The 12,590-nt window shown below is 40.4% G+C and overlaps 1 protein-coding gene across 1 annotated transcript in view; it reads left to right on the top strand.

The window, feature by feature from the left end:
* ARIH1 (ariadne RBR E3 ubiquitin protein ligase 1) overlaps positions 1–6,726 on the top strand; it is a 75,712-nt gene extending 68,986 nt beyond the window's left edge. Inside the window, exons 12-14 of the mRNA XM_051982347.1 lie at positions 102–362; positions 2,420–2,532; positions 3,557–6,726. Of these exons, the coding sequence (XP_051838307.1) occupies positions 102–362; positions 2,420–2,532; positions 3,557–3,641 (459 nt within the window). The 3' untranslated portion in view covers positions 3,642–6,726. The remainder of the gene's footprint in view (positions 1–101; positions 363–2,419; positions 2,533–3,556) is intronic.
* Positions 6,727–12,590: the final 5,864 nt, after the last annotated feature.

Genomic DNA, 12,590 nt, shown 5'->3' with positions numbered 1-12,590 from the left:
TGTCTGTCTCAGTATGTTGCCTCCCTCCGGCTCCATCACAGAGACTATAAAGCACATGGTAAGGATCATTGTGCTCAGCCACGCACTCTGTCCATTCACAGCGGTCCCGGGCGGCCCTACAGAGGTACTTGTTCTACTGCAATCGCTACATGAACCACATGCAGAGTCTCCGCTTCGAGCACAAACTCTATGCTCAGGTGAAGCAGAAGATGGAGGAGATGCAGCAGCACAACATGTCCTGGATCGAGGTGCAATTTCTGAAGAAAGCAGTGGACGTGCTGTGCCAGTGCCGTGCCACTCTGATGTACACTTACGTCTTCGCCTTCTACCTCAAAAAGAATAATCAGTCCATCATCTTTGAGGTAGGAGATGTCCCTTGAGGGAGGAGGGAGGGAAGGGACAGAAGGGAAGCCAGGCCATTGAGCTGTGAATAGTCAGTTACCATCTTAGGACTAAAAGGCAACATTCATTTTCCTGTCCGTCCTTGGGGGAAACTTCTGTACCTTATCTCAATCTCAGTTTTAAATCTTAAAATGAAATCCATCAATTGCAAAAGAAACTAGTTTTAAATTGAAATACTTAACAAAATGTTTCTTTAAAGTTTGCTGATAATCATATTCAAAACTCCAGTTCTAGAGACAGATGAAAATAGGGACTGGGACATTTTTCTCTTTTGAAAAGACTTCTTGAGACTAAATAGTAGTGACAGATTCTGTTCCCTTTGGTCACAGGACCTTCTCATGCCAAAGGATCTTCTCGGTCCTCTTGTGATGATTTAGCAGTGAACACTTGATATTTCCTCAGATCAGACAAAGGTGCATACAGGAAGTTGCCTCAAGAGCTTCTCTTCAGTGGGATGGCAGGAGCTACTGAGGTTTCCATATATAGAATATAAATTTAATCTGGTTAATTTTTTTTTTTTTTTTACTAAATGTGTCTTGTGTCTGCCTGACTCATCAGTAATCATAACCTGGATTCAGCTTCATTTCCTCAGGTTTCGTCTTAAGTTTCACATCAGTTTTGCAGAAATGAGCTGTCATGATCTATTAGGTTATAAATTCCTTCAGACTTTGTCCCTCATCTGTCCCTCCCATCTACCCATGTATCAATATACATGTGTATTGGGGGAGGAGACCTGGAGCATTAAGTGATGTGTGCTAAGTCACATGCTAATGATGTGTCAGAAGTAGGATTTGAAGTTTGTTGTGTTTTTTTTTTTTTTTTTTTTTTTTTTTTTTTACTCCAGTCTAAAATTACTGGGCCATGGTGTCCTTTATTTACAGTTGAAACTATTTACATATTCTTTCTTGAATTATAAAATATTAGACCTAAAGTTGGAAGCAACATCAAAGATCATTTTTAGTTCAATTCCCTCCTAAGACATAACTGGAAACTTGAGACCCTTAGAGATTAAGGTACTTGCCATTCTGTCAGAAACAGTAAATGTGAAAAGCAAAATTTGAACACAGACTCTTGATTACAGAGCTAGTCTACTTTGAACTGTATCTTGCTTTCTCTCCTTTATGATTCAGATGTTCCAAAATGTAAATTTCTATTAATGTTTTTTAAAGAAGATTGTGTATTATTTTTGTCATAAAGACCTTGTTTTTATCATATTTTATTTAACATCAGTGGTTTAGTCAACTAGAAGACAACACTTTCTGTCTTCTGGATGTGTATATCTAAGACACAAATTTGGAGAAAGTGAGCACTGAGAAGTGCTCTATTTTGAAATTTCTGTGGAAAATGTGAACAGAGTCTTAGAAGAAGTGAAGACTTGGTTATAGTAGAGGCCTGAGAGTTTGTAATTTATAAGTGAACAGCATGAAAACAGTTATTGAATAACTGACTTATAGGCTTGACACTCTCTCAGACTCAAAAATGTTAAAAGCACAATACAGTTCTTGTCTTTGAGGATTTTCTCATTTAGTGCCAAAGACAAGACACCTCAAGCATCTTCATTTCCTTCTGACACCCCACCAGCTTGACTGTAGCTTTTTTTTTCCTAATAAAATTAAGTGCAGCCTCAGATGGCCTCCTATACTCACAACTTATACTGAGTTTTTGATCACTATACAGTACTGCTGAATTCTGATGTTAACTCGAGTGTGTCTTGAGTCTCTTTACTGTTGACTTGTTCTAATGAGAAGAAAATGCACAGACTAAAAAACCATGGGACTTCAGGGTAGAAAACACATTGATTTCCTAGAGCAATCATGTTAATCAAGGTTCTACTAGGGAGCCCCAAGGGAGCCCTGTGTCTGTATATTGATTTAGATTTTAAATGTAATATGTTCTGCCCTTGGGAGTAGCCCAGGCCAGTATTTGAGACTTAAGATAACAGAAAGTAAGGAGGAATAGCAGGGAGCTCACAGTTCTTTGAAGTAGAAAAAACTGAATCTTCTTATTGTTCTTGCAGAATAACCAGGCAGATCTGGAGAATGCTACCGAGGTGCTGTCAGGGTACCTGGAGCGAGATATATCCCAAGATTCACTGCAGGACATAAAGCAGAAAGTGCAAGACAAGTACAGGTGAGGTGCTGCAATCCAAGCTTGCTGCTTGGTCAGCTGCCCGGCTTGTTCTGGCAACATAGGCCACACATAGGCCATGTGTCTGTACTTTGGCAATGGCTCAAAGATAGGAGGGAACGCTGCCTCTGCAGGAGGCAGAGGTGCAGTCATTCACCCATTCTTTCCATAATCAAATCATTCTGTTTCTCTCCTATTTTGGAGTGGGAGAACGGGAAGGAGGGAGATAGAGAGGCAACACGACATGATGTGGGAAAGTACCAATCATAGCATGAGAGGCAGAACATGCTGTGTGGAGAAGAGGGAACAATAATAAAGTTATACTTTGCACACTGGCATTTCAGACAGGTGACTAGGCACAGAGGAGCACTTAGCGGGGAAAGATCAGGTGAGCAGGTTGAAGTCTTGATCCAGTCAGATCTCAGTGGACAGTTAGAGGTGGGGGGCAAGAGCTTCGGGAGATTTCCTATAAACTTGGGAAAGATGATGATGAATGGAATTGAGAAGACATGGGAGGAAAAGAAGATACCGTTCTGGAGCCGTCTATTTTGAGGGACTTGGAAGAAGAGACAAGAGGAAAACCAGTCAGAGGTAACAGACTCTGTGTGTTTAGTTCACATGGCATCAGAGGGTATTAGGATGCACAAGGACTAAGACACGCTTTAGATTTGGCCATTTAAATAGCCTTTTGATGTGGGTAGAAGTATGCTCTCTATCAGTACAGTATTGACAAAAGCCAGATCCAGAGGTTTGAATTGTCATAGGGAACGATGGTGCTGTTGATTAATGGGAGGAAGATCTTGTTTTAAAGGAATTGGAGAAACCTGAGCAAAGGGTGAAGCTAAGGATACCTGGCAGCAGGATGTAGAGAGAAGGTGCTGGAGAAGCAGGACTGACTTCAGATGGGCTCCCTTTAGGAGCAGAATACTCTAGTAGGCCATTTGTAGATAGGATGCTGAAGAATGAATTGTTCCTCTTTTCTCTGAGTACTCACTGGCCTCTTATCTCTTCCCTCCTTCACCCACAGATACTGTGAGAGTCGACGAAGGGTTTTATTACAGCATGTGCATGAAGGCTATGAGAAAGACCTGTGGGAGTACATCGAGGACTGAGGAGGGCCCTGCATACAATGAACTCTGAAAACTTTACCATCTAGAGTGCTCATGCAATTAAAACAAAAAACACAAAAAAGGAGGCACTAAGCCTGTTCTGACACCGCTGGTCTGTAGTACCGGAATTCTGTTTTGTTAACGGAAAGTTTAAGTAAATTATATTGTAATAAAAAAAGGTAGATAAACCATTGTACAACAGTATTCTAGGCCGCCAACAAGTGTGACAGACGCACTAAAAGCCCTCCGACTTGGACTTGTACCGTAGCTTCATTCCCCAGCTGGCTCTTCTCTTCTTTCTTTTCTTTCCCTGTGTGTAGTACAGTTCACCCTAAAACAGTTTCTTGACACTGCTTTTCATGTCCAGATCAGCCACTTTGTTGTACTTTGGTGAGGGATTTCTCCCCCCTACCCCCCTGCTTCCCACACTCCTCTCCCTCCTCTCCCCCGAGTGCCCGATTGTCCAATGCTGACCCAGCTCTGGGGGGGAGGGGGGAGCAAGCAGCAGGGAAGGAACTTTGTACATGACTTTTAAACCCAGAGGACAACACAGTATTTTTCAAAATTGTATATAGCGCATATGCATGGACAAAGCAAGCGTGGCACGTGTTTGCATAATGTTTAATTACAAAAATATTTATTCTTTAAAATTCTTCAAGATTATGTCTATTTGCTGTGCATTTTCTTTCAGTTTGCTTCCTTTTCCAGGGTGGGGGCGGGGGGCTGGCGTGTTGGTCTCTCCACTCTTACTGGCTATACTAAAGCTGTTTGGTTCCCCTCCGCCAAAGTTGCGGCCTCTCATGTCCACAGCCTGGCCCATCTCAGGTGTGCCCTTGCTGGCAGTGGGCGCCACACCTGGAATCCTGGCTCCCCATACAGAACAGTGAGGAGGTTAATGGACAGGGCAGGGGGGGCCAAATGGATCGAGTGCTCTGAGTAGGGTTCTGATGGGTGGGTAGCTTTTCCTCTGACAGCCCCTACCTGTCCAGCCTTGTCCACTTGTGCCCAGAGCTGAAAGCTTCATCAATTTGGCTGAGGGTCAGCCCCACAGGAAGCGCTTCAGCATCTCCTCATCCTCAGTTTTTTAATGCTGCTTCAGAGCCTTTTAAAATGTTAGCTGTGGCTCTCTTCACCTTTATCTAGAGATTCTCCTACCCACCCTCTCCCCAGTAATATCAAACAGAATGTTCTTTGCCTTGAAGACTTTTTTAAACCCCAAGCCAAAAAACACCACCATTCAGTTCATGAGAAACTGGATTTGAAAGAAAAGGTGGTGAGATGATCCACACATATTGCTGTGGATTCCCTTGTAAGGTAGTAGCCCTGGAAAGCAGAGCCCCATTAGGGTGTTCAGCTTGGTCCCAGAGCCAGCAGGGACAGGGCAGATGCAGAGGCTCTGCAGGGACCCCTGTGGAGAACTCTGTCCTAGAGCTGGCTGACTGCTCAATGCATACACACTTGTTGGGCAGCTCCAGGGATGATGTTTTTCACCAGGCTGGTTTCCCTAAACTTGTTACCAATTGGAATGAAAACCGAACAGAGGTCTTGTGGACAAGATCAGGTGGAGCTGTAAGGACCTCTTGTTCTCTCCCTGAACATGTCATGTACCCAGGGAGTGAGTCATTCCCTGTAACCTCCATGAGGCAACTTTGCCCTGACCATTGATTTGCCACAATATGTTTTAGGGACAGGAGTTGGCTTCCCTCTTAGCCTACATGGGTTTTTACAATGTCTACAGTTCCTTTTAGGAAATTTGTGTAAGTGCTCTTTATCCCCTAGTTAAAATCAGATCACATTGTTAGTGTGAGGTCCTCCCACTATATAATTGCATTATGCTGCTTCCTGAAATAAGCCATCTTATGAGAGCGCATTCTCCACCCTTCAGCCATCCCACTCTTGCTTCCCTGGTTTCAGATCTGAGCTCTCCCAGAGAGTTCTTTCTTTGGCTTAGAATCTGATCAATCCTAAGATGCACTTAGAATTAGGGTTGAGGAAGTTTTGTTTAAATCTTGAATAAAGGTTCTTTTCCTGAGGTCTTTCCAGGTGCAGCCAGTGTTGCTACATAGATATATGTGGATCATTTTTTAAATGCTGGAGTGTTTTTTTTCCCCCCTTTCCAGTTGATTCTGCAGTTTTTAGGTTGGAGCTTTAAAATTTTTTTCCCTTCATATCCATTTTTTTGCAACAAGTAACCAAAAACAGCATGTGCTTTGTAATAGTCCTCAACAAACGAGAGAGTTACCTTTGAGATATATGCATTGTGGTTTCATATTGGAGGCCTAAGGATGTTGCATGTGGATGAATTCAATAGTTAGTCTGAATCAGGTGGTTCATTTTATTCTGGTCCCTGATTCTTAACAGCTGTCATAATTATCTGTATTTAAAAACTTTGTTGTTGGCTTTAGTGCCTATAGCTGCTTCCCCATTTCACCAGCCTACAGCCTTTGTTAGTAGTGGGCTCAGTTCACATCCAGCAACAGGGTCAATTTTCTTTTTTTTTTTTTTTCCTTAATTTCATGTTTCAATTCAGCAGCGCACTGAGCAATAGATGAGATTTCAGTGAAATCCCAACTAGGAGCTCATGATATAAAGCAAAATGTTCAGTGGCAGATCCCCAATTCTGTGTAAATTTTTACAACCCAGGTTGTGTGTATGTATATACATGCATATTGTATATATGTGTATACGCAGATCCAAGACTGGCTTTTGATTTTCAAAACGGTTGAATCTGTAGTGTTAAATGTAGTTCAACCACTATTAGGAACTGAAATTGATACAAAGAGAAGATAAGGGACTTCAGTCCCACTTGATGTTACTGAGGTCCTTTGAACTTAAAAAAAAAAAAAAAACACAAAAAACAAACAAACAAAAAAAACCCATTATAGAGCACTTGGGGGTGGGGGTGGGGGATGGTAAGACAATCAGATTGGTGGATTGATTAAATGCTCCTAACCCTGTAATTTTGTGCATAGAGCACCTTGTGCTGTGGAAATTAATGTTCTTAGATTTTCATTGTAACTGGACTGTTCAGGTTGCCCAGAGGGAAAGAACATTCCTAATTCTAATAAAATAAACTTTTATTTTGTTATTCCATTAGTTATTTATGTTTTGTTTTAATAGTAAAATAGTGGTGCCCTCCCTTCTCCCCCCTTCCCTCACAAGGGGCCACTCATTTTATGTGCCTTAAGATACTATTCTGACTTTGTAATTAGTCAGGAGTAGGTCTCTTCTGAATTGAGCTGTGAATGAACAAAGAATCCCAGTGTTGAGATCTTAAAAATTTGTAGACACTTCCCTTTTTTTTTAAACCACATCTTGGGAATTCAGTCACAACATTGAACATAAATTATCATTTAATAGTAGGGAGAATTCCAAAAGTTGCTTTAAGTAATTTTCCATTAATCTCACACACACACACACACACACACACACACTTTTCCTTTCCCTCCTCTCTCTGTCTCCTCCTCATCTCTTCCTACAACTCAAAAGACAGACAAGACTAGAGGTGTCAAAACATACAGGCCTGGTCAGCTGCAATTTTGAATGGAGCCAAACCAAATTTAAATGTAATTGGGAAATATTTAACATTTAAAATGCAATAAGACATTGGTTACATTACGTTTTGCCTGCAGGCATCCTTGGACCACTAATAACATCCTAACTCATAGCTTCATTGCCCTTCTCTCTTGATAATTCCCAAATCACAGGGGAAGTGGAATCCTCCATTTGGTAGCTTGGTGGTTTAAAATACATTTATCAGGGAACATGTGACCTATCCATACATTTGAACTAATGGGAATATTTTCTATTGACATTAATCTTCCCTTAAATTGTTAATGGGCCTTGAGCTAATTTAGCAAAAGTGGCAAAAACACTGGGATCTCCTATATACTCAGTAGGGCTTTTTTTGTTTTTTGTTTTTTCGTTTTGGCTTTTTGGAAAGCACACTTGAAGAGAAAGCCAAAACCTTGGCCATGTGGAAAACATTGCTATACATGATATGATATGGAAAGCTATGGCAAAAGATTTTTAATGTACAAGTGATGGACTTTTAAGAGATGTTTTGACTTGAAATAAATTAGAAGTATGCGAAAATTTCTAACACCCTTCTGCAGGCAAGTGTTTGGTGTTTTCAGTGGATCTTTAGCATGCCCGCTCTTCCCCTCCATCTTTTTTCTTGGCCAAATTATTGAAAATCTCTACCTCGGTTGCCTCTTCTGTAAAATGAGTATCTTAACCAGATTGATGATTATAGGAAGAAGCTAAGGGACAGCATTATGGGCAAACCCAAACCGAGGTACTATAATAGAGAGATATGAGACTTTTTGAGAAGAGGAAAGGGAAGATCTGAACCCCTGAGTGGTTAATTTCACTTCCTTTGGGAGAGGATCTAGTCTGTGATCTTTACTAGACCTGTATGATACATCCTATGGTTCCTCTTTCTCCTTAGGTGTAGATAAGATACTGGTCTGATAGTCTCTCAATAGTGAGTTCAGGGCATAAAGTGGGTTATGTGATTTGCTTTGAGTCACAACAGTCAGCTCTAATCAGTTTCCTGCTTAATATAGGGTATGTGCAACACTTAATGAAAGAAGGTCCAACAGCCTTAGAAATGGCATTCTGAGCCCTGTGATTGCCTCATATAATAAATGAGACTTAAATTGTTTACTTTTTGTTGGCTTAAACCTAACCCTAAGCAGCAATGTTAGGGATTCAAGTGAATCTGGCAATCTGGATATATATTAACACATTCAACAGTTAACTTCTTAGCCATGTACAAAAACTTAGGTTATCCTAGGGGGTAAGATGTGGACAGAGAAGTATGAAATTATTGAGAGAAAGAAGATGACATTTAATAGGTTCATTGGAGAAAGTTCCCTTGTATTAGATGGAATCTGAGCTGAGCTTTGAAAAGAAGCTAAGAACTAAGGGAGAGCGGAGGAGGGAACCTTTCTTCCAGCCATGCAGGACCAATGTTCTCCCTGTGGGGACAAAGAACAATGCCCATCACAACCCACCCTTAATTATATCTTTTGTGTTTGCCAATCCCAGGAGATGCACCCAACACTAGGGCCTACTTCTAGGCTTCATGGCATTGCATGGGTGGTACCAAAGTATCAGTCTGCCTCCTTTTTTTCCAGACATACTGTTTCCTGACAACTTCCAAGCCCCTTCTGTTACATTTCCCATAATCTCCTGGGAGTGGGGTTTTGGGGTAGAGGAGTGATCTGCAATTTCTTAAGATGGCGATAATAATAGTGGGATTTGCAGAAAAAAAATGGGGCCTTGCTTAGGTTTTATATCAGTGTGACGAAATAGAAAACACTATGATCCCAGCTAAGTCACAAACCTAAGTCACAAAGTTGGTACTCTTGCTGTGAGATGAATTCTTTGTCAGACAACTCCTATACTTATGGCATTTGTAGGCTACCATTCTGTTTTCAGAGTAACCCTTATCCATTTGTTGCGGATGAATCAGGCCAGCAGCAACTTGGACTAAGACCAGAAGTGGACAAGTTCACTTGCTCTTTGATACAACAAAAAATTGGGAGAAAAGTTAAAAATGGAACAAAAGTTCGCAACAATTGGTGGTGTATGTGGGCTCAGATTTTGGTCATTTTAAAGCTTCAGGCCACCTGCCTTGTACTCTTTAAATACTAAATTCAGGCACTGCTTCCGAGAATGAATTGAGATTACAAAAGTAAAGAATTGACATACTTCTGGAGATTTCATTAGTGCACAACCAAAATGCCCCTGGGCAGAGATTTTCCTTCCTATAGATCTTGCATTTCCAGTATACCATCTTGGAGTGATTTCTGCAAGTGTGGTAATAGTGGCTTTTCCCCTGCACACTTGCTAGGATTACAAGCTCCATTCACCCTGGCTTTTCCCAAGGGGGGGGAAAATGTTAAAAGTAGACGATGGGGAGTAGCTGTGAGGTGCCTGTTTAACTTAGATATATAGGGAACCCATAGTGGAGTAAAAAATTTCATTAAAAAAGTGTACTCTTCATTTGTAAGCACTTTCAGTGGTTGAATCCTTGAACTGTGAAACTAAAAAATTTTGATTTCTTTGGTATGGATATTTCTGTGCCAATATAGGCTCCAACTCTGCCGTGTTTCAGTAAATGGTTTGTTAACCGAGGCCAGTTAAAACCTCTTGGCCAAACTTCAGATGATGAGTCTTGTCCTTGGCAACTGATTCTGAATGTGTATGGCCCAAATGACTTTCAGGTTTGGTAAGACTTGTGAGGTGTAAACCCCTGGAAGCTACAGAAGAGACATTCGGAGTCTGATGTGAAGGGAATATTTGGCAATTACTATATTTCTCTTTCATTTTAGGGTTTAACTTTCTCCTTTGATTTGGATGATTGTGTTTGAGATTCTCTCCTTTCTCCAGAGGACTCTTTCCTTCAGAAGGATATTCTTCAAAAATCTATATGGTCATTTCATTAGTATTCCAACAAATGCCAAACCACATTTCAGAGGGAAAGGAGAAACTGAAAACCACACACCAACTTTCGTCTTATGTTAGCTGCCTGACAATTAGCTTCTCCTTTCTGCCAGGGTTATTGAAGAGAAGTAAAATGGCTCTTATTTTAGATGGCCCCTCTGTTCATTTGTGTTTGTTTTTTAAGATAGTGGTTCTCAACTTTTGGGGGCATGAGGACTCCTTTTTAATGTCAAAATCTTATGGACCCCTAGACAAGTTTTGGAGCACTATGTTTGAGAATATGAAGACAAAGCTATTCAGTGATAAGGATAGGGATTGTGAATTCATCAGTATAGGGAATTTCCCAGAAGAGAAACCTCCCTTTACCAACAATTTGAACCTCCTCATTACTTAGAACACTGAGAAGTTAACTGATTTATCCAGCATCAACCTAAGCCATATGTTAGAGGTGAAGCTTGAACCCCGGTCAAGCTCTGAGCCCTGATATCTGCCATGATATATTACCTCTTGTGAATTCAGGAACATAAAACTGGATTTTATTAAACGTGAGTCATTTTGTTAGGAGGTCTGCAGAGCCAAATTTGCTTATTTACTGTAGTTAGTTACTCTGTGCGTTTTTGGACCATCTATAATACTTCCATGGGCCACAGATGGGGAACTGCTGCTCAAAAATGAGGAAGCTCTGTCAAAAAAACAGCCAATGAAAATCTCAAAGATTTCTTCACACAAATGTCTATGGACCTCTAAATAAATTGGGATACTCCAACCACATTAAAATATTTGTGTATCAACTAGTATCAAATAAGGCTTTGACACTTTGAAACCTAGGAGAAGGAGATAACATACTTCCAAGTGGAATGAAATGAAAGATGTATTTACTGAAGAAAATAATTCCTAATTCAAGTTCCTAGTGTGCAATTCTGAACATGTCTGGAGCAATATGCATTTTTTTTGCAATAATAATACCTGCAGGGCTCATTCTCTTTATTGAAGTGGTCTTTGAGAGAGTTCACCTTGTACTTAGGACTCAGAAGATAAGAAAGGATTTGTAGATAAGAGAGAAATCCTACCTGCATGCTACTGCTTTAGGAAACTGCCTTACTCTGGAAGCTGTGCAAAGGTGGTGACCCTGATGATTACCAAAGAATTTGCTTTAAAATGTGCACATCAGTTTTCTTTACATACATCCAGGAAATGTTTATCCTATTCTTTATCCTATCTTGAATAACCTTTTTTTTTTTTTTTTTTGTATTACATTCTCTTAAGAATTCTACAAAATTGGATGAAGTGGATTGATACTGGAGAGTCAGTCTTTTGTTCAATGAAAAATTTGAAATTTGGTTCCAGAAAACTTTTGATCTCTTATCAGAGTGGCGCTATAGTGAGATGGACATCACACTTTAGGAGCTGAGAATCTAAAGATAATATTGAGACTAAACTGAACCTGACAGCAAGTATCACAAACAGCTCCCATCTTTCACGCCACTCCCATCCCTTTAGAAGTTGGAAGTCACCCTGAGGTAGGAATTTTTTAAAGTACTTCCTATAAGTATTGTTGAGTCATCTCAGGCATGTCCAACTTTTTGCAACCCCTTTTGGGATTTTCTTGGCAAAGCTACTGAAATGATTCACCATTTCGTTCTCCAGATCATTTACAGATGAAGAAACTGAGGTGGATAAGCTAAAGTGGCTTGCCCAGGGTCACACAACTAGGAAGTGTCTGAGACCATATTTAAACTCACAAAGTAGACTCTTTATGACTACAGGTCCTGCCAGTGCTCTATCCACTGAGTCACCTAGCTGTCCCAGAATTTATTTAAGCTTAAAATTTCACAAAGTTCTTTCTATATGTTAACTTACTTGATCTTCACAACAACCTTAGGTGGATGCTATTATTATCTCATTTTACAGGATGAGAAACTGAGATACAGAGATATTAAGTACATGCCATGGGTTGGTCAATAAGTGTCTGAGGCAGAATTTGACCTTAGGTTTTCTTGAGTTTACCTTCCCATCTTTAACTACTGTGCTACCTAGAAAGCTTGACAACAAGGTAGTTTAGGGGATCTGGTACCAGGTTTCCACCTAACTTTTCCCCATTAGGAGACAGAGTAATAGGTGGTCTGCTTTCAGGGAAAGACCCCATTCATAAAGATTTTCTGTGAGTGAATGAAGGGTGTAAATTATCCCAGTAAGTGTGGCAAATAACAGAAGATGCTTGATTTGCTCAGCTGTTCAGTCATACCATGGGATAGGGGGTAGAAATGAACAACAAATTCAAACCATAAGTTGTAAACCTGGAGTAGAGAGAAGCGTAGTAAGGAAAAGGAGACCAGCAAGTCATGATCTTAGGGATCAAAGATGAACATCAGGGTGATATCATTGAGGTAGGAATTTTTTAAAGTACTTCCTATAAGTCCATATCAACCTCACTAATACCATTTATAATGCTGCTCATGCTCAAACTGGCACTATATAGTTTTCCATTTGTTATTTAGG

This window comes from Antechinus flavipes, chromosome 2 (assembly GCF_016432865.1).
Source record: "Antechinus flavipes isolate AdamAnt ecotype Samford, QLD, Australia chromosome 2, AdamAnt_v2, whole genome shotgun sequence".
Classification (NCBI taxonomy): domain Eukaryota; kingdom Metazoa; phylum Chordata; class Mammalia; order Dasyuromorphia; family Dasyuridae; genus Antechinus; species Antechinus flavipes.
The sequence above is the reverse complement of the archived record's forward strand: the minus strand, read 5'-3'. Positions and strand labels throughout refer to the sequence as shown.